The sequence below is a fragment of the Aquarana catesbeiana genome, linkage group LG02 (assembly GCF_042186555.1).
Source record: "Aquarana catesbeiana isolate 2022-GZ linkage group LG02, ASM4218655v1, whole genome shotgun sequence".
Lineage (NCBI taxonomy): Eukaryota > Metazoa > Chordata > Amphibia > Anura > Ranidae > Aquarana > Aquarana catesbeiana.
The window spans coordinates 698,024,369-698,047,613 of record NC_133325.1 but is presented as its reverse complement, the minus strand read 5'-3'; the positions used below and the strand labels follow the sequence as shown (position 1 = coordinate 698,047,613).

Genomic DNA, 23,245 nt, shown 5'->3' with positions numbered 1-23,245 from the left:
CTAGTAGATGATAGGCTCAGCAATGGCAGGCAATGCCAAGCTGCTGCTAACAAAGCAAACAGAATATTGGCATGCATTAAAAGGGGGATCAACTCCAGAGATAAAACGATAATTCTCCCGCTCTACAAGACTCTGGTCCGGCCGCACCTAGAGTATGCGGTCCAGTTCTGGGCACCAGTCCTCAGGAAGGATGTACTGGAAATGGAGCGAGTACAAAGAAGGGCAACAAAGCTAATAAAGGGACTGGAGGATATTAGTTATGAGGAAAGGTTGCGAGCACTGAACTTATTCTCTCTGGAGAAGAGACGCTTGAGAGGGGATATGATTTCAATTTACAAATACCGGACTGGTGACCCCTCAATAGGGATAAAACTTTTTCGCAGAAGAGAGTTTACCAAGACTCGTGGCCACTCATTAAAATTAGAAGAAAAGAGGTTTAATCTTAAACTACGTAGAGGGTTCTTTACTGTAAGAGCGGCAAGGATGTGGAATTCCTTTCCACAGGCGGTGGTCTCAGCGGGGAGCATTGATAGCTTCAAGAAACTATTAGATAAGCACCTGAATGACCACAACATACAGGGATATACAATGCAATACTGACACATAATCACACACATAGGTTGGACTTGATGGACTTGTGTCTTTTTTCAACCTCACCTACTATGTAACTATGTAACTATGTAACTCTGCAACCAGGGGAGAATAATCTGAGAGGTTAAGCTGTCGGGTAGTTTAGGGTTGTAAAGGAAAGCTGTTACCAAGGAGGCCTCAGATTGGAGACAACTAAATCGCAACACACCCCTACAAACAGTGCGTAGGAGGTTCATGGTATGTAGTAGGGCGGTGGAGGGGACATCCGCATTAGTATTCCACAATAAATTGTTCAGGTGGATGGGGGCTAGCCATATTTTGTCTATTTGAGTCCAGCGATTATAGGCCGGAAGGGTAACCCAGGAAGCTATAGCCCTCAGTTGGGCCGCATAATAGTAACGCTGGAGGTGTGTGAAGGCCAAACCCCCATCCGAAGATAGTTCTTAATGATAATGGCTGTGTGTCTGGGGTCATTGTCCTGTTGCAGAAAAAAGATACATACCTCCCTGATGCCATGGCATGATGGAGAAATGATTACTAAAGAGGTACATTATTAGAGGATTATAGCACTGTAACAGGTAATATAAGTGGTAACCTTTAAATCAGAACAATCGTCTTTCTAAAGTTTATAAATATCTGTGTGAAGAAGCTCCGTTTAATTTTAAACAATCTTATGTGTTTTTATATTAAAAATTGTATTTCTATGCATCACCGTTGTCCATACAAAACAAAGCAGAGCGATCTTTAGTGGAGCATTTCTCATCATTCTTTTATTTGCAAGGGCCAACTGTGTTTTCAGAACAGATGGTTTACAGTAGCCTAATATAATAGAACAATTTATTGCAAACTGTATACAGCTGTTAAGGATTGTTGAATAGCAATTTAAGACAATAATAAAGCCCTATATCTGAAACTAAAACAGCGAACTCATGCTTTGCATGTACAATCAAGCTATCTAGGACTTAAAGGGTAACTCCACTTTCGTGGAGAAAAAAAAAAAAAAAATCAGAGTTACGTACCAGTAACGTCTTTTCCAGGAGTCTTTCAGGACAGCCACCTTTGAGAGACCTGAGCTCCTCCCTTTAAAGGAAACACAGCCTTAGCTTCAAGATTTAAGCCCCTCCTGCCCCACTGGACCCTCAGTCTTCTAAGAGTACCTCCAGCCAGCTGGGGAAACACAAGAATATGTCATACACATAACTTTTAATCCTCTTGACTGTTCCCCTGTCAGGGACTCCTTATTGCAAACACATTTTTCGGGTGGCTATCAGTGCTGTCCTGAAAGACTCCTGGAAAAGACGTTACCGGTACGTAACTCTGATTTTCCCTAAACGTCTTTCAGGACAGCCACCTTTGAGAGGATAAACAAGCACTTAACCCTAGGGTGGGACCATCGCTTGTAGGACCCCTTTTTCCCCGAAGGTCCGATCCTTAGAGATCCACGGGTCCAACCTGTAGTGTTTGGCAACGGTGCTGCGACCTTTTAACATCCAACTTATGTTCACCCACAGGGTTCGAACAGAAAGTTGGCAAAATAATTTCTTGGCCTCTCTGCAACTTCGAGGCCACCCTCTTAAAAAAACACCTGGTAAGGAAATATTTGTAGAAAAGGGGGCACCTGATCGGAAATGCCCTCTGCATACCAGCTGTTGAAAATTTCTCGGGTAGATGGAACAGGTTTCCCCTTTCCTGCTACTTAGCAGGGCCACCACCCCATCCGGGAAGCTCTTGCCTTTAGCAATTCTTCCTAAGAAGCCACGCAGCGAGAATCCACCGCTCCACTTGGGGACAGCAGAATGGACCCTGAGATGAAGGTCCTCCTGGATTGGCAGCATCCAGGAAGGTTCCACGCCAGATCGTTTTAGCTTGGGAACCACAGCCTCCTGGGCCAATGCGGTGCAATGAGAATAGGAGACTTAACCTTGGTTTGAAGATAAATAGGAGCAGGTCATCCAGATAGGAGATTATTGAAATGCCCATGAGTCGCACGCCTTCCGCGGTTCTACCATCAGCCTGAGAAACTTTTGACAGCTCTCCACCATGGGAATGTGCAGATAAGTTTCCCTTAGGTCTGTGAATGCCATTAAGCAGTTTGGGGGGGGGGGGGACTGAGTCCATACGGAGTCTTCTGTAAGTTATTCTGTTCCCCCAGGCCCTGATTTTAGGGAAGTCCCTGAGTCAGGAGTTATGTTTAACAACAGAGGAAGAACAGACCTTTTCTATATGAAGTGGCATATTTGGGATGCGAACCCCGAAACACAGTGCTGGTAGGCAGAAATGCTAACCCATTAGCCACTGTTCTGCCACTTTTATCCCTCTGGTCATGGAGTGATAATGGCTTCAACTCCTGGATTCCCAGGGGGGCACAGATAGCTCCCAAGAGATCCTCCACCTCCTCCAGGGAAGGCTCGTAGCGAAAGTGGTCTAAAGGACTCAACGTCCAACCCCTCTACCTCTGACTCCACCTGGGAGCCTGAAGAAGCGCTAACTGGCTCCTCTACCTCCCCTTGAAAAGAACGATTTCCTCACTGGATCTTACCATCCTTTGATGGCTTCCACCCAAGCTTCCAGGACCGGGAACACCCTTTTAAAACAACATACTGATGTGGCATTGGTAACTAGGCCCTCGCTTATTTTCAGGCTACTCTGTTGTTTACTATTCAAACCTTAAGCAGGTGATACCCTGTCCGAGACTGAACCTCTGGTTTGAGTGTGGCTAGTCCGGAGTGCTAGCCATTAAGCCACTGTTGATACAATGTTTAGGATTTTTCAGGGTGGGGAGTAAGGCTGACGCTTTTTCTGTGCCGCTTGGCAAACTGGTGATGAGCGGCCGGGGGGGTGGGCTTGCAAATTCAAGCCGGTGACCCCTCCTTACAATTCCCAAATTAAATGAATGGAGGAGACCACTACCCGCTATGGGAGCAAGGCCCCCAATCTTCCTTCAGACTGTTCAGGAGGACGAACCCCCTATTTTGCCCCGCTGTTCTGACCCCAAGACCTTTTTGGAACGTCAGCCTTTGGGACCCTGAATTCTCTTTGAGGGCGAGCCTTATTCCTTTCTTGCTTCCCTGTACTACACCAGATGGGAATGGACTCTCACCCCTCAGCCGTCTGATCTAAATGGTTTCTAGACCAGGACCTGACCAAAACAAGCCCTCTGTGAGAATCCCGCAGAGCTTAGCCTTGGACGCACTGTCCTACTGCCAAGCTTTAACTGAGATGACTAGGGCTAAGGATCTGGCAGACATATGCAGTGAATCAGTTGAGGCATCTGCACTATATGCTACCCCCTCTGCAAGACCACGGGAAAGGACAAGATTGTTGCCATCCCATTCCCCAATGTGCGCCCCAAGGTAGAGTCCCAGGTGTCCTTCAAGAGCGGATCTATCCTCTTGTCCATGGGATCTCTCAAAGGTAAGGTCTGTATGCCTGTAAACCTGATAGAAGGCTGCGTCCAGTCAGGGTACCTTACCGACTGATGGCCCTTGAAAGGAAGGGTTTCCTCCCCAGATCTTGTCAATCTTTGATGGCTTCCACCAGACCTTCCTGGGCTGGGAACAACTTCTTCTGTTCCCTCAGGCCCTGATACATCTGGTCATGAAGCAATAGCGGCTTCTTCTCCTGGATTCCCAGAGTGGTATGGATGTCTTCCAAGAGATCCTCCACCCCCTCGAGGGAAAGTTTGTAGCGAGAGGGTCTAGAGGGCTCACCACCCAACCCCTCTCCCTATGACTCCACCTGGGAGCCTGAAGAAGCTCTAACTGGCTCCTCCTCAGCTTGTCTCAGCCTGTCACTAGTGCCCCCCAAATGCCCCTCTATTAGCGGAGGATAAGACTGATGGGCAGGTGCAATCCTCTGCTGAGCTGGCGGGGGGCCAGCCTGGGGCTGAACCCGACTGGAAAAAGGGGCATGCTGGGTTTTGCAGTTCCTCAGGCTCACTGCACAGAGGGCATGCTGGGCATTGCAGTTCCTCAGGCTCACCACACAGAGGTCATGCTGGGCATTGCAGTTCCTCAGGCTTACCGCACAGAGGACATGCTGGGCATTGCAGTTCCTCAGGATTACTGCACAAAGGGCATTCCTTTAAATTGCAGTCCTCCAGCTCACTTTTAAAACCAAATGCAAGGCCATACTCCTAAGCCGAGTGTCACCAGGAGTGTCCCTAGGACCAAACACCACCAAGGTCCCAGTACCACCTCCCAACCCCTCGACCACCAGAGGGGTCTACACCCGTGGTTGGTGCTGCCATTACCAGTAGTCTGGGCTGCCTCTGCCCCGAACATCTCCCGCTGAGGATCGCGGTGGTCCCACCTTCCTGAGTCACTCGCTGACATCTAAAGCGTTTACAGGCTCGCACGAGCTAGAGCCTGGCCCTCTCTCATAAACCTCTCTCATCTCCCACAGTAAAAAATGGCTTCAACCTTCCCAGTTGATCAGCCCTGGTTCCCAGCGATGTCTCCCCGCCGGAGGAAACCCCGAAACCGAGGGTCCAGTGGGGCAGGAGGGGCTTAAATCTTGAAGCTTAGGCGGTATTTCCAGTGAAGGGAGAAGCCGGGGTCTCTCAAAGGTAGCTGTCCTGAAAGACGTTTAGGGAAAAATAGCAAATTAAAAAAATAATAATATAGCATATACAATTGTGATATTGTAATATTGTAACAGAATGTAATTAAAAAATACCTTTGCTTTTCAATCTGCAGCTCTGTGATTTTCTGTAAACGCAAAGCTATATGGTTACCTGTAGGTGTTCTGTATACAGATGGTGTACAGAACGCCCCCCAGAAACATCATTTTCTGCTTGTGTGATTGGCTCACTGATTGCATTATTCTATACTTATAGGTCAGTAGCAGGCACTGAATGGGAAAAGTAGGGAAAAATAGAACACTCTACTGGTGAGAACTCAGAAAAAGACCAGGAAATAAATTAAAAGTGGAACTTGAAAAAAAAAAAAAAAATCATGTCTAGGTTAATTTAAAGCGATTCTAAAGGCAAAGGTTTTTTACCTTCTCTGCATTAAAGTACAAAAAAAAAACATCTGTGCACAGGATCCCAACTGAGCTCAATCCCAACCAGAGCTCTGCCAAAGAGCATTGGTTCTCTCTGCTCTCTCCCTCCTCACAGGGAAGACTGATAACAGCAGGAGCCAATGGCTCACGCTGCTATCAATCAAATCCTGTGACATGGGATCGGGGCTGAGCCACACTGTCTGTGCCTATGGACACAGGCAGCGTGGCTCTGGATCGATCCCACAAATGTGCCACCATAGGAAGAAGCTGCCTATGGAGGCACACTGAGAGGAGGAGGAGCCAGATGAGCCAAAGGGGACCTTAGAAGAAGAGGACTGGGGCTGCTCTCTGCAAAACCATTGCACAGAGCAGGTAAGTATGGCATGTTTATTATATAAAAAAAAGGAAGCTTTACAATCACTTTAAAACATTGCAAGAACTAACTTTTCTGCAGCTCCTCAACTGCTTATGTTTTATAGATACTGAGATAGTGGTTATATCATTGCACCGGTTAAAAGTCATCTGGTTTACTTACTTGGATCACAAATTAAAGTGACATTAAACGCTGGTTTCTACAAAAAAAAAAAAATCTACTCAGCTATAAATTCTTAACTAAAAAAAAGTGCATTCTATCCAAGCCTCCAAATTCCATTTTTTGCTGATATGATCCAACTTCCTGTTGCAGGGTGGCTATGTTTATTATACATAGACCCATAGTTTGTAGGAACATAGCCACCCTCTCTTGCTCACAACTTAGATGGACTATGGAATGTGTAGTGTGTATAGAGCAGTGAACATGACCGCAACTAACGTGCACTGCTTGTTCCAAACAAACGGAAGTGATGAGAAAAGTGAGAGGGAGCTCATGGAGGATCTTACAAGAAAATGTAAGAAGTGTTTTTTAAAAAAATTGATTACAGGGTCAATAAGTAGTGGACGTTTAAGCCCCATACACACTACCCAATTTTATGCAGATTTTTGTCCTCAGATTTACCAAAATCTGTGCAAGGGCCTGCCTGATTGCATACAAATTGAAACTCATAAGTTTTGACCTCATATTATATGGTTTTGGTAAATCTGAAAACAAACATATGCAGAAAATCGAATAGTATGTATGGGGCTTAATGGAATAATCTGAGAACAAGGATATCGTATAGTGTCCCTTTATACATATATACATGCCTATAGGAATACAAAACCCACTAGAAGCATTTTCAACACAGGTCAGATAAATGTAAACAGCAGAACAAATGCATCTGTCAATTAATTTTGAATGATCTCAGAAGCTGCTTATGGCCTCATGCACACAGGGCATTAGAAACTAGCAAGAAACAAGATGCAAAGCCACTATTCAACACCAGGAAAAAGTGGCTGTAAAAACACACTTTTAGTAGTGAAACGTTGGGGTTATTTTAGCTTAGTGTAGAGCCTACCAGTGGGCGGAGTCCACGCCAGATATGCCGTTTAAGGGCTTGTTGGCCCACTTTTATTAACCACTTGCTTACTGGGCACTTAAACCCCCCTCCTATCCAGACCAATTTTCAGCTTTCGGCGCTGACGCACTTTGAATGACAATTGCGCGGTCATACAACACTGTACCCAAATGAAATTTTTATCATTTTTTCACCACAAATAGAGCTTTCTTTTGGTGGTATTTGATCACCTCTGCGGTTTTTACTTTTTATTAAAAAAATGTAAAAAACTGATTTTTTTTTTAAAAAAAAGTTTATTTTTTTATATTTTGTTTTAAAAAATTTTAAACGGGTAATTTTTCTCCTTCATTGATGTACGCTGATGAGGCGGCAGTGATGGGCACTGATAGGCGGCAGTGATGGGCACTGATGGGTGGCAGTGATGGGCACTGATGGGTGGCAGTGATGGGCACTGATGGGTGGCAGTGATGGGCACTACAGGTGGGCATTGATAGGTGGTACTTGTGGGCACTGATAGGTGGTACTTGTGGGCACTGTTAGGTGGCACTGTGGGCACTATTAGGTGGCACTGTGGGCACTATTAGGTGGCACTTTTATTGGGCACTGATGAGGCAGATGTGCCTCTTCCACTTGGGGACCGATGTCCCTCACATCCGATCTGGTGATCGGCTTTTTTTTCTACTCGCGCTGTCAGCGTGAGTAAAAAAAAAAAACCGATTACCAATCTTTTGTTTACATCATGTGATCAGCTGTCATTGGCTGACAGCTGATCACATGGTAAGGGGCCGGGACCGGCCCCTTACACAGATCGGTGATCAGCCGAGTCTCAGTGACTCGGTGATCACAACGCGCCCGGCGCGCAGGGAGCGTGCACAGGGGAGGACGTCATATGACGTCCTCCCGGGAATGTAGGTCCGCGCTGTAGCCGTCATTCGGCTATAGCGCGGATGCCAAGCGGTTAAAGAAAGAAAATGTCCATCCAGAATTCCCACGCAGGGGTTTCAACTTCATAGCAGTAATGTGGTAATAAATGAAAAATACCAAGCCACCTGACTCTCTGGTCAGTACTGCTGCTCAGGCTCTGGCCTCAGTCCTCTTGACCCTTCAACAGTGTCCCTGGTGGGTACACACACTGTGCTTCTGCTGGCATTTTCTTCTCCAGCTTCCTTGCTGCTACTGCCCACATGCTTGGGCCCTCCGTCTGCTCTGACAGACTGTACCGTGCCGATGGGCACACTTTCCCTTGCACACCTGGACTCCTCGGGAGGGTGGAGCCCAGAACCCTGGTCCCGACTTTGCTATTAGCCCAGAACCCACCTGCGCAATCAACAAGCCAGGCTCCTGGCTGTTCCCAAAACCCGGTCCCAGGATTGGAGATTCCATCCCACCCAGATCGCTATGAAATCTCCAGGCCCCCAACTGGATTTTACCAACCACAGAGGAAACTGATAAAAGTTTCCTCCAAATTAACCACTTACGAACAGCACACCGTTGTTTTACGTCACTACTTTGAAGAGGAATATATTTGTTATGGCAGCAGCTAACTGCCATAGCCCCGGTATCCTCTTCTTCAGCTGGTGGTCCGCTTTCAGATAAAAGTGGTCTCTGCGGCAGGTTCGCCACATGATCACTTTTATAGGCGGCGGGAGAGGGCCCCCTGCTGCCGCGTTTCGGTGCCCTCCGCTGCTTACCAGAGCTGTCGGTAGCGGCGGAGGCGATCGGGTCCTGTGTCCTGTTAGGCATGGAGACGAGTGAGGGGATGATGGCCCCTACCCGTATCCATACCACTGCAGAGCGGAAGCGACGTCAAAACCTCACTTCCGCCCATAGCTCTTAAAGTTACTTTTTTTTTTTCTTCAAATGACAATAAATCTTTTTCTTTTTATTGCATTTTAGTGTAAATATGAGCTCTGAGGTCTTTCTGACCGCAAATTTCATATTTAAGAGGTCCTGTCATGCTTTTTTTCTACTACAAGGGATGTTTACATTCCTTTTAATAGGAATAAAAACGAAACAATTTAAAACAAAAAAAAGCAGTGTAAAAAAATAAAAATAAAATGTAAAATAAATAAGAAAAAAACATTTTAAATGCACCACGTCCCACCGAGCTTGCGCGCAGAAGTGAACGCATATGTGAATAGCGCCTGCATATGAAAACGGTGTTCAAACCACACAAGTGAGGCATCGCTGCGATCGTTAGAGTGAGAGCAATAATTCTAGCCCTAGACCTCCTCTGTAACTCGAAACATGCAACCTGTAGAGTTTTTTAAACGTTGTCTATGGAGATTTTAAGGGTAAAAGTTTGTCGCCATTCCACGAGCGGGCGCAATTTTGAAGCATGTTGGGTATCAATTTACTTGGCGTAACATTACCTTTCACAATATAAAAAAAATTGGGCTAACTTTACTGTTGTCTTATTTTTTTAATTCAAAAAATGTTTTTTTTCTAAAAAAAGTGCACTTGTAAGACTGCTACGTAAATATGGTGTGACAAAGTATTGCAACAACCGCTATTTTATTCTCTAGGGTGTTAGAAAAAAATGTATATAATGTTTGGGGGTTCCAAGTAATTTTCTAGCAAAAAAAAAAACTGTTTTTAACTTGTAAACACCAAATCTCAGAAAGAGGCTCGGTCCTTAAATGGTTAAATAATCCTCCTGGAGCCTCTCAACCTGCCTATTTGAGAATCCTGGGTGACAATCACTAGGACAGGGAACCGTACTGTCTAGTAGCTTTTTTGGATTGGCGTTAATGCGTGTTTAGCTGCGTTAGCTTTTAGCAGCGTTCTCTGCCTCTATTCAAAATAAATGATTCCATATTGGAGCCGTCTGAACAGATCCGACAGCTCTAAATCTCGAAGAGGAACACCAAGCCAAAAAAAAAAAAGTGTGAGGTCCCCCCTAAAATCCATACCAGACCCTTATCTGAGCATGCAGCCTGGTGGGTCAGAAAAGGGGGGGAGTGTGGAGCGAGCATGCACCCCCTCCTGGACCATACAAGGCCACACACCCTCAACATGTGGGGAGTGGGCCCTGCCCCCCCTACCCCAAAGCACCTTGTCCCCATGTTGATGGGGACAAGGGCCTTATCCCATCAACCCTGGGTGGTAGTTGTAGAGATCTGTGGGTAGGAGGCTTATCGGAATCTGGAGGGCCCCCAGATCCCGCCCCCATGTGAATGAGTATGGGGTACATTGTACCCCTACCCATTCACCCCAAAAAAGACAGTGTAGTGTAAATAAAAACAAGAGACCATTTTGACAAGTTATTAAAAAGGGGGCCTCCAGATTCCGATAAGCCCCCTGCCCGCAGACCCCCAAAGCCACCATGCAAGGTTGTCGAGAAGAGGCACTTGTCCCCATCAACATAGGGACAAGATGCTTTGGGGTGAGGGGGCAGATCCCCCCCGCCCCAAAACACCCAAACCCTTGTTGAGGGCTTGTGGCCTGGTATGGTCCGGGGGGGGGGCCCTCGCTCTGCCTCCCCCCACTTTCCTTACCTGCCGGGCTGCATGCTCGGATAAGGGTCTGGTATGGATTTTGGGGGGACCCCATGCTGTCTTTCTTTTTGCTGTGGGGTTTCCCCTCAAAATCAATACCATGCTGTTTTTTTCCCACTTTGGCGTGGGGGCCCCTTTCAAGATCCATACCAGAGTCAAAGGGCCTGGTATGGATCTTGAAGGGGCCCCCACACCTTTTTTTTTTTTTGGGCGTGGGGTTCCCCTTCAAGAGCCTCAGAGCACAAGTCGCAACATAAGTCGGATCATGATAATCCAATGCGACTTCAATTCAAATCAATGGTTGGATCAGTTAAAACGGCTCTCATATGGAACCATTGATTTTGACATGTAAAAAAAAAACAATTGATGTGGCTTAACGCGGTATCTTAACGTTTACACACGTTTACAAGCAGTTATAAGAATCTGGCATTTGAAATGCTGGTAAACTACAGTCCTGAACACGATTTTTCTGCTTTCAAAAAAATGCCTGTAACCTCAACTGCCTCTAAACTACTATAAATGACTGAGTGTACCATCTACATATAAGATAACATTGAGGGGAGTTTGGGGCTGCTGAAAAAAATGCCCAACTGCTCCTAAACATGAGTTTAGCAGCTGCAGTGTACATGAGGCCTAACCGGTTCCCGCCTGGCCTATTGGCGAATGCCGGGGCTGGCCTCTCATCGATCTGGGTGGACATCATATAATTTCCTCCTGAATCATGCAATCTGTCAACTGGACACAGCCGCTGACTGATCACTGTACCAATCCGCTGCTGGTACCATGTGACCACTTTAACCAATCACAGCAGGTCACATGACAGTTGTAAACAGTGGATGGCTTCCTTTCAAACCATCTATTGTATACAGTTGTGTCACTGATTGGTCCATTGGTACAGACTGGGCCAACCACGATTTAATTCAGTAAAATGCTTGCATGTACAGTAGCAATGAAATTCATTGCTATATGCAAACTTAATGTGTTAAAAAAATATATATACTGATCACTTCCCCAGAGCAGTGAAATGTTACTATGGTAACATTATATTGCTTTGGTCAAAGTGTGTTAAATAAAAAATTGTTAAAAAAAAAGAAAAAAAAAAAGAAAAAAGAAAAAACACTTTTTTTTAAATTTACATTTTTAAAAGTTGAAAACAAAAATATATTTTTTTTTTTGTTTTTTTTCGTACAGTCACCAGTCAGTGCCCCTGATCACCGCCACACACGTTATATGATGACTGTGTACTGCACTGGTGACAGTATATTAAAAAAAAAAAAAAAATACTAATTTCCTAATTTTCAAAAAAATTATGACAAAAATTGACAAGTTCAAAAAACTCGCCATGCCCCTTACTAAATACCTCGAACTGTCATTTGGGGGATATCTGTACTCTCTTGACATTTTTGGGCCTCGAGAAATGAGATGCCGTCAGTACATCAGGATTGATCAATTTTTAGATATATACCATAGTTTGTGGACTCTATAAACTTTCCTACAGACTAAATAATATACCTTGATTTGCGTAATTTTCACAAAAGAAATGCAGCAAAATACATTTTGGCCTAAATTCATTAAGAAAGATTGCTTATTTGCAAAGTTTTATAACCTAAACAAAGAAAAACATGTTTTGTTTTTCAACATTTTTCAGCTTTTTTTTTGTTTAATTAACCCAGCGATGATTAAACAAAACCAAAAAGTAAAATTTAGTTTGGGTACAGTTTGCGTGATCGAGCAATTGTCATTGAAAGTGTGACAGCGCTGAAAGCTGAAAACTGGCCTGGGCAGGAACGGGGTAAAAGTGTCCAGTATTGAAGTGGTTAAACTGATGCCATCAACAGAAGACTAAAGCCCATCAAGATAATAGTAATAGGACTAAATTACAAAATGGCTAGTGTAACAATTATAGATAAATAAACAGTTTTAATGAAGCTAAAGCTTTTCATTAAAAATTCCTGGAACTTGAGGAGGGGGGGCCGGAGCACTGCCAGTTGCTGATGTGAGCACCGGCTTCCACGAGGCGCCTAAAGCAGATGCAGCAACAACAAATTATACAGAAATTAAGAAGAAAAATAATTATTTTTCAGTGTTTCTGTGCAGAGAATGCGAGTGTCACAGGAATGCTCCATGATGGGATAATAGCAGAGAATGGACATGGTTTGTGTTCCTTACAAGCTGCGGAGACAGCTCAGATTGTACAGCTGTGACCGGGGCCACTTTGAACTAGATTCAGGGTGACTTCCCCTAAGCTCCACAGCAGTTTTCCCATCCCATGGTCCTGTGTGAACACAGCAGCCTCTGTTCTGTCGATTACATCATTGTTGTTTTAAATAGGCAGTATACAAAGCAGTCTTTGTGTTCTGAACCAAACATTATTGGGTCTCCAGTGGTTTCTATTATTATGTCTTCAACTTGGCAGCAATTGTTGGACACACATTATCAATGACATTTATGAAGAAAATTTACTTCCCAGCAGGTCCTTAAAAGTAACTGAATATACTGTATAATCTTACTTACGAGTGAACACTGAAAGATTGTGTTAGCATGCCTTCCAATATATATATTAGTAGGGTTCAATATTGAGTTGGCCCACCCTTTGCAGCTATAACAGCTTTAACTCTTCCGGGAAGGCTGTCCACAAGGTTTAGGAGTGTGTCTATGGGAATGTTTCACCATTCTTCCAGAAGTGCATTTGTGAGGTCAGGCACCGATGTTGGACGAGAAGGCCTGGCTCGCAGTCCCTGCTCCAATTTATCCCCAAGGTGTTCTATCGGGTTGAGGTCAGGACTCTGTGCAGCCCAGTCAAGTTCCTTCACCCCAAACTCGCTCATCCATGTCTTTATGGACCTTGCTTTGTCCACTGGTCCAAATCATTTGGTGGAGGGGGGATTATGGTGTGGGGTTGTTCTTTAGGGGTTGGGCATATCCCCTTGGTTCCAGTGAAGGGAACTCTGAAGGCGTCAGCATACCAAGACATTTTGGACAATTTTATGCTCCAAACTTTGTGGGAACAGTTTGGGGATGGCCCCTTCCTGTTTCAACATGACTGCTCACCAGTGCACAAAGCAAAGTCCATAAAGACTTGGATGAGCAAGTTTGGGGGAGTCCTGACCTCAACCCGATAGAACATCTTTGGGATGAATTAGAGCGGAGACTGCAAACCAGGCCTTCTCATCCATCAGTGCCTGACTTTACAAATGCGCTTCTGGAAGAATGGTCAAACATTCCTAAAGACACAATCCCAAACTATGTGGACAGCCTTCCCAGAAGAGTTGAAGATGTTATAGCTGCAAAGGGTGAGCCAACTCAATAATAAACCCTACGGACTAAGATGGGATGCCATTAAAGTTCATGTGCGTGTAAAGGCAAGCGTCCCAATATTTTTGACAATATAGTGTATATATAAAGACATAGACAGTACTGTGCAAAAGTTTTTTGCAGGTGAGGTAATACTTTAACCACTTGAGCTCCGGCTGCAGCGGCGGCGCTGCCCCATTGATTTCAATGGGCAGGGGCGCTTTAGGAGCGGTGTATACACCGCACCTACAGCGCTGCAAATATGCGGCTTGCAGGACTTTTTTTTACCACCCTGCAAGCGCAACGCTCCAGTGTGAAAGCACTTGGGCTTTCACACTGGAGAGACAGGAGAGGCTCTTTACAGGCACTATGCAGGCACTATTTTTAGCAATGTAGCGCCTGTAAAGCGCCTCAGTGTGAAAGCAGTCTTGAACTTGCACACTTGTACAAAGTCAGGCAATTGGTAGGATTAGAGTCAGGTGTATGATTAACCAATTATTCCAAGCAGGTGCTAATGATCATCAATTTCATATGTAGGTTCAAATGCAGTCATTAACTGAAACAGCTGTGTAGGAGGCTGGGTGGGGAACAGCCAAATTATGTTACTAAGGTGAAGTAGTAGAAGACAGTTCTATGTCACAGGTCATACACCATGGCAAGATAGAGCAACAAGACACAAGGATGTTATACTGCATTAGCAGGGCCTCTCCCAAGCAGACTGGGATTTAAAGATGTGCTGTTCAAGCTTTTTTGATAAAGCACAACGAAACAGGCAACACTGACGACCATAGACGCAGTGGTCGTCCATGGAAACTTAAAGTGATATTAAAATGTCCTTTTTTTTTGTAAAAAATAACAAACATGTCATACTCACCTGCTCTGTGCAGTGGTTTTAGACAGAGCAGCCACAATAGCTTCCTCTTCTTGGGTCCCTTGCTGGCACTCTTGATTATAAAAGATATGTGGCGCTAACTAAAGTGCATGAAAAGATCATAAATAATGTGATTAAACATAAAAATAATCACTGCTCACGTGACTTCATCAAAGGACCTTTGATGAAGTCACGTGAGCAGTGACGCAACGCATCAGGGAGGAGTCAGGTATCGTCACTTCCAGTCGGGGCCGAGACCATAAGTACTGTGCTCTGTGCTGTTTATTCTGATTTTAAATGTAAGTTACTACGTTGTGGTTAATAAAACTGTGTTGAATACTACACGATGGGGATATTGCATGCCTCCACCCTACCTGCCGAGCTTGAAACCTTCCACCAGAGACCCACCAAGTGCTGTGAGGATCGGATGGGATCAATCGACCGCTGGTTTTCATCTGCTTCCAGACTGCAGGCTCAACTTGACCCGTAGGAGTCTTTACTAGAGGTGAGAGGCTGGGGGAAACGTGTGGCGCACCATGGATTGCTGATAATTGGAGGAATCTGAAACCGATCATTTTCTGCACATGCACTTTTTGTTCTTTGCACGAACTGTTATATGAAGATTTACTTCACCCACGTTGGAATCTTATTGCACTTGTTGGATTATGCACTTTTGTCTATTTTTATAGCGTTTTTTCAATATTTTGCACTTTATGTGATTTTTTTCGTTATATGCGACTTTTTTCACTTTATGTGATTTTTTTCCAATTTTTTGTTTTTTTACGATTTCTTTCACTCTTATGCACTTTTAGAGTAGTATTGGACTTATGCATTCATATTGGATCTTTTTTTCCACTTTATGCGATTTTATTCATTATATGCAACTTTTTTCACTTCATGCGATTTTTCACATTTTTTTGTTTTTTGTGATTTTTTTTCATCTTTATGCAATTTTAGACTATTATTGGACTTATCCACTCTTATTGGATTCTTTTATCACTTTGATTTTGTTAGTGTATTGATGTCACACCGAAGAATTGTCATTATTTTTATGTTTAATCACATTATTTATGATCTTTTCATGCACTTTGATTAGCGCCACATATCTTTTATAATCATATTGTTTTTTCTGTGTGGGAACACTTTTTTATGTTTGGCGGCTTCTTTGATCTCTTTATTTATAATTTCTTCAGCTAACTTTGGTTTTGCGCATTAGTTTCCTCCTCTTTTGCTGGCACTCTTGCCCCCCCCCCTCTTGCCAAGTGCCCCCAGAGCAAGCAGCTTACAATGGGGGCACATGGCTTTGGGGCAGCCTACATCCAAAGAAGAACTGTGGTTAGTTCTCCAAGATGTTTGGCACAACCTACCTGCTAAGTTCCTTCAAAAACTGTGTGCAAGTGTACCTAGAACTGATCCAAAGGGTGCTCACAACAGTACTATAAAGCATGTCACAAACAGCGATCAGGCACCCTGACGGGCGAGATCTCCATGAGACCCCGTAAAGATGTCTTTTTGAACATAAGGCATGTAGGACGGAGATATTGAAGTGACACCATCGCGCATGCCAGGGTGTCTGATCAATGTTTGTGACATGCTTCATACTATTGTCCTTGATGTTTGTATCTGCCTATTTTGAAATAAAAGTTTTTTATATGGTATTGCACTTTGGGCAATTCTTCTTCTTTTCAAGACAGATAGTTTTGCTATGTGGGTGCCTTTAAAGTGACCTAATTGGAGCTGATTTTATCGATGAGGAATTGATCTATGAGGCCGAGCATCCATCCAGTTTTGGGATTTCTCCCATAAGCGCTGTTAGATCTCAGAGTTTTGGAGATCTAACTGCCTGGTAAGCAGCAGTGGTGTATTGATTTGGTGGTTGGTGCACAGTGGTGGAATATTGAAGATAACTTTGCCACATACTTGTCAGCTTTCAACTTTTCATCCTTTTGGACTAAACACTGATCACTGGATTCCGTCAAGATTATTGGATTATTGGGCTAAATACCCTTTATGTGGGAAGTGGATTATAATATATTATTCTGATTAACTCTTTGTCACATTTATATATATATATATATATATATATATATACACACACACACACACACACACATACATACACACACAGTTATAGTTACTGTGATTTTTGAATTATTTAATTTTGTATGCATTTAGTTGGATTTTAATTTTCCATTTCTATTTATTTTTTGAGGGATAGCGCTACACTTTTTAAATTTACCTTACTGCTGGAAAACAATAAGACCACTACCAACTGACTGATTATTGGATTAGGTTTTTAACAGAAGAAAAAAAAAAAAAAAAAAAGATTACCGACTTTATGTACATGGCAGGTTTTCATAGGCCAGGAATTTAAAATATGTAGATTTTTACAAATATTAAACATACTACAAATGTTAAAATTACAAACTGTCCCTATAATGGATAAATATTATAATATATTGAATTTCATGAAACGTTTACCCCACATTTCCTCTTTCTCATACACCTAAAATCCCACGTACAGATTTATGTTAGGACCTTTTTCTCCAGTATAGTCATCCTGAGTTTAGAGGAGGTGCAGGGACCCGGAAAAGATTCCACAGAAAGTAACACACAGGAGAGGAAGCCTGGTAAAGATATATAGCTGTGGAATTCTCAAACAAGACACGACAGCCTATAGACAATAATTTCTATTGAGACGTATGAATGCGCTCCTAAAATAGCCACATCCGGACTTAACAAAACCCTTTGCATTCATTTTTGCTCTATTGAGCCAGCTTTAAAAATAGATGCTGGACAGTGTCCCAGGCACGCATGGCTTAACAGCTACAGAAAGGATCAGTTATTCCAACAGCCATTTGGACGGCATTCAAGTTAGCGTAAGATGTAGAGTGCTCCCTGCTCTGATTACTAATCACTCTCATTTACTGGTGAAACGTTACCTGCAAAATCTAATTGCTTCTCCAAATCTTTACTTGAGAGCTTCATAGGGCTGGAAGCAGAGAGTCGCTGTGAGAAAAGAAGAGTTATATTAGTTAACCGTATTCAATAAAAGTAGTGCGCTTCCCGGGTTCAACAAAAGTCACTTGACCAACCCCCCACACCCAGTACCAGCATCATCGCGTCCACCCTTATATGGCATGCACATTATCCTGCAACTTGAGAAGTTCTGAATGTCACCCCTTAGGCCCTCTTAGGGCCACCCCCCCCTCCACGATTAACTCCCACACCGATCCTCCCTCTTTCTATGCAGAGATTCTAATTTAATACGTATCCCTAAACTGAATAAATCTTCTCCAGACAGTAAAAAAAAAAAAAAGTCACGTGCTGTAGTGGAAAAGTGGAGGTGCTGGCAACCAAGTAGATTTCAAATTTAAATCAGCACAAAGAAAATTACAATCTTAAAATGACACTAAACTCACTTTTTTTATAAAATAAAATACATGCAATATGTCTAAATATAACTAGAATGTACCTTCTATTTCCATCTCTTTCTCTCTCTTCATTTCATTTCCCAAATGCAAGCTTTTTTCTACTATTCTCAGACTTCATAATCTAAGGTGGCTACATTTGTTCTCCTTGCCCCCTTGTGTATGTAGCCACCCCTTCCTACTCGCCCCCGAGATGGACCACACTTCTATGCGCAGACACATTCAGATCTATGAGAATTGTATTACACATAGAGCAGAACATGTGACCAGAAATAGCGGCACTGCTTGCTCTACACTAATAGCGGTGAGATACATCAGTGAAGGATAGAGAGCATGCACACAGGACAAAAAAAAAAAGAAGAATAAAAATAACAGTAAGCAACTTTTAAACCATTAAACTGGTAACCATCATGTAAAGTTGAATCTACTTTAATCAGTCCAGTTGGCATTAGCAATAATGTGACTATAAGGTTACTAAACAACTATAAGCATGCCCTACAGCGCTCCAATTCTAGCTCACATGACCCAAAATCAGCATGTTAGGTCAAATGACGTGCAGCAGGCCTGCACTGTATGGAAATCAACATGGTCTGTAGTGATGTCTGCAGTTAAGTGCACTGCTACTGCAGATTCAAGGTCATGTGACCAGAGCACCCCTGGACTTGCGTTTTTCAGATGATACCATACACTGCAAGCATAGGTTCATGACTTATTACATTTTCTTATGCTATCCCTTTATAATGACTTTCTGATTGAGTTAAACTAGCTTTACAGTTTACATTTCCTGAAATACTTCTGTTGGTCCTTGCAGTGGAACTCCAGCCAAAACTGTCTTCTGGACAGGATGTGGTGGGAAATCCTGCTTATGCAGACACAGAAAGCAATAAAAACCAGCCAGCAGCCTCAAGGAAATTATAAATGTAGAATGCTCGGCCAGTGTCAGCACCACTGTGACTTTCTGAAAACTTATACCTGACTGGGCCAATAAGAGAGAGTATTGTTGCCTTTTGAATAGAGCTAAAAGAATGGGCATTAATCATATAGAATTTCCAAACTGCTAAAACTCTTGACACTTTAAATGCTGGTTACGGCTTGCTTAATAATTGTAAGTAGTGCCCAAAGCAACCAACTGTTTATTTTCTTCTAGCTAAACACAAAAAGATTAAGGAATAGTGATACGACACTTTTTGCAGTGCTACGAGTCATTACAACACATTGCACCACTCCTTCAGTCAACGGTAATGCATGCTGCTGGTGTGAATGGACCATGAATCTTTGTCTAACATGGTGCCGATAGGTTTTCTTTTCTACCACTGCATATGTCATTGGGTACTTGCCAAAAGTTCCAACTGCCCTTTAAAGAATAGATACTTTTTAAACATTTAGGTTACCTATTTACTGTACAGATTAAGGTTAACATTTAGGCTGGTAAGCAATTTCATTTGGCAATTCTTTAAATCAAATCCTTGGAGAAGTTGAGGAAACATTTTGTACAACATTCAATAAAAACCTCAACACTATATTTCTATCAAGTGTCGCTAAGATCTTGAAACTAGGAGCATGTTCCGAGTCGCCTTCCAAGTTCCCCGGGGTTAAGCATGATCGAACAAAGTAAGGCGATCTCGCTGTCAGAGTGGTTTCCTCTGTTTGCAGGCAGAGCCAGCCGGAGGGATATCCAGCCAACACTGCCTTCATAGTTCGAACAATACTTTGCTCAGAAGACCCAGAAACCAGGACAAAGTGGACTGCAGCTTTTGTAAAGTAAATAAACAATTTAGCTCCAACAGACCATCAATGAAAGGGGGACAGTGGACCTGAACCCTGCACATTCTGACCACTGTACTATACATGTCATGTTATACATTTTTTTTAATGATCCTTTGACTTTTCTTCTCATAATATTCAGCACCCCTGCTAGCGGTTTGTAGGGCCTACTGTAGCTGCAGCCTGTGCCTGCACTTCCTAACGTTGTAACTCTATACCTTATAAAATACATTTGTAAATTTGGTTTATGACTTGTGCCCCTCGTCAAGTTGAATTTGTTGAATTGTAACTTTTGATTGAAAAAAAAAAAACGGAATAAATATAAAATACAATAAATATAATTTTTTTTAAAAAATCACTATTTGCCCTGACTTATGTGTAAGATTGTCATTTGTGACATTGTAATAAAGAGTGTTTTGTAGGAAAAGGGACTATGGGATATATGTGAAGTGTATACAGAAAAGTAGGTTTTGATTCTCTTTAACTACTTTACTTTAAGTGACTCCCTTTGTTAGGAATAATTTGGCCATGTCCACAATTTGCCATGGAATGCTACATGAAACGCAGAATTTCCCCAATGCCCCAGGTCTTTCCCAATCCTAGCAACGCCCTTAACACACATATCTTACAACCATACCTTTGACTACATTTTAAAATGTATTTATACACCTTTTAACTTTCCCCATAGATATGAAATTGATAGGGCTTATTAGCTATTTTAAATGCTATTCCTTTCACCTGCGTGTGTGTATTGTCCATCAAATCACTGTGATACCAAAAACCATGTGATTTAGTTATTGGAAAACACAGGTTTTATTGTGAAGGAGGAACTAGGCAATAAGCACAGGCAGCGCAAACAACCCCAAAGTGCCAGCGGTGTAAAGGTGGGAGGGGCAAGAAAGTGATGTCAGTGCATGGCAGGAGCAAACTGGAAAGCAGTAGAAGGATCACTATGGATTTTCATAGAAAAAGTCAATGTTGCAGGAATTTTGGGAGTGGAGATTTAAAAGCAGCTTGTAATAAGAGAGTTTCAGCTATATCAGCACATTACATGCAGATGCCTCTGTGTATTAATCCTTTTTGGGAATGTAAAAGGTCATTTATAAATGAAGCTAACCAATCAAATCATAGTTGGAAAAAACGGTTCTCCATTCAGTTTTGCATAGTCTTCAAATCTCTCTCCTGCAAGGCAGGAATCTGTCAGATAGGCATCCAAAACATGACATCACCACTCGTAATGCCAAACAGAAAGCTCACTCAATGGCTGGATTTCATCCATAGACACACTTTATTATGTCTCTGCTACACAATTAGATCAGGCGATTCATTATCTTATAGCTGGGAAGATCACCAGCTCAGTTACTTTAATTTCTAGAGCTGGGGGATATTCAGAACAGACAACCCTAACTGCTTCTTGTCCTTAACCTTTTTTCATGCTGTTTTGAACTTACAGGGGTCTTATGGAAATGAGTTTTATTGTTTATTCAAATGTTTATCCAAACCCATTGTGAGCTTTGGTAATGAAAAGATTAAAGTTCTGAGTGATACAAAGCACAGCTCCTCATACAAAGGCTGCTTTCACACTGAGGTGCTCTACAGGCACTATAGTGCTAAAAATAGCGCCTGTAAAGCGCCTCTCCTGTCACTGCAGTGTGAAAGTCTGAGGGCTTTTACACTGGAGCGGTGCGCTGGCAGGATGCTAAAAAAAGTCCTGCAAGCAGTCTCTTTGAGGCGCTTTGAAATCAGCGCTTTTAACCCTTTTTCGTCCACTAGCCGGGGTTAAAAGCGCCCCGCCAGTGGCCGAAAAGTGACGCTAAAACAACCATAAAGCGCCGCTTTAACTGCCGACGCCCAGCGCCTCAGTGTGAAAGTGCCTTAACATTTCTGTACCTGACCCCCCTGTATTGATTACATTTGTCCTGCATATTAACAGTGAAGCCGGGTAAATCTGCTAGGCTGCATGAAAAAAAACCTGACAGCCCCGGTCAAAGCCGCTGTACTAACCATGCAAGGTTTGTTCAGCGATCTCCCCCACTGAGCTGTTGTGTTCCGACAGGGGGCAGCCACCCACCAGAACATTCCAATCAGCGCTCTCTGCCATTGGCTGAGTGCGCTGATAGGCTGTTGATTTTCCAGCATGCATGACCAGCTTCTGTCGGACAGACCGACACACACACGAGCCGAATGTCGGCTATTTTTTTTTTTGGAACCGGCTGTTGTCTCCCGACATTCGACCCGTGTGTACGGGGCTTTAGTTAAAGGCAGCCCATAGATGATTTGACTTCCTTTCTGGGTGGAAGGAATGAAAATGCTTGATCTCTCCAGCAACACGTTTAGTGTTAATGAGGGAATGCCTCCCGCAGAGCTATTGTGTTCTGCTGGTGGGGGAGCCTTCCCGGCTGGCAGAACACAATGCCAAAAATCCAACAGGCTGGTTGTACCCAGGTCAATGGATGAACTTGGGTACAATCAGCCTACCCATACATGGATCTAAATTCCGTCGGTCCCTGCTGAACCGGCCGCATTTCAATCCATGTATGGCCAGCTAAAGCGCCACTCCAGCCAACTTTTCTTAGCATTGAATAGAGTGGGTAGCGTTTATATCTGGCAGGCTTCTACTTCTGTCCTCATGGTTGTGATCATTCTTTATTTCCTGTCCATCTAATACTAAGATAATAAATCCGAGGAGTGAAGATGGCACAGAGAGCAAAAAGAAAAACATTGAGGGAAGCTTTATCTCCTCCTCACTCTTACTGACTGGAAGTAAGAGGAAATCCCCCAACAGGTTGCAATTGAAACTAAATGAAGTTGATAACCCTTACCCACTCTAGCCAAAACCTTTTGTCTGCATTCAGTATTCGTTTCCCAGGCATACATGTCTTTCTTCCTGTATTGTAGCAGTGCAGGAGTCACCAGAATTTGACAGACAGCAGCCTGGAGCAGCACCCCTACTCCTTTGGTGTGGGTTTGCAGTGTAACAATTGTGCTTTTTGTAATTTTAGTACAAAGTTAGGGACAGAGTGGCTTTGACTGAGAACCATATACTCTTATGTACCTGATGTTACCGCAACAGTCACTCCACAAGGATGTTAATTGTACAGTCATATAGCTAACCACTAGAAGAAGAGTTCACAAAACTACCTAAAACCTGATCGACATATGGCACAGCGAGGAAATCAAATGTGAATCTACCTAAAACTCTGTAGTTACGTACAGTCTATGGTAGTAACTCACATTAACATTTCTGTATAATACTTTCCCTATGATAATCCAATGTTCTTTTTAGGTAACTGCAGTGATCAGGGTAATTTGTGATCCAATTTTTTAAAATAGAAAGCATTTGATTCCACAAACCAGTCA

General features: G+C 43.1%; 1 protein-coding gene across 3 annotated transcripts in view; it reads right to left on the bottom strand.

Moving 5' to 3' along the window:
• Positions 1–23,245, bottom strand: part of SPECC1 (sperm antigen with calponin homology and coiled-coil domains 1) — a 588,472-nt gene that overhangs the window by 134,450 nt on the left and 430,777 nt on the right. For all 3 annotated transcript variants that reach the window (XM_073616875.1, XM_073616874.1, XM_073616876.1), the window contains one exon: positions 17,633–17,699. In XM_073616875.1, coding sequence (XP_073472976.1) covers positions 17,633–17,699 — 67 coding nt within the window. The remainder of the gene's footprint in view (positions 1–17,632; positions 17,700–23,245) is intronic.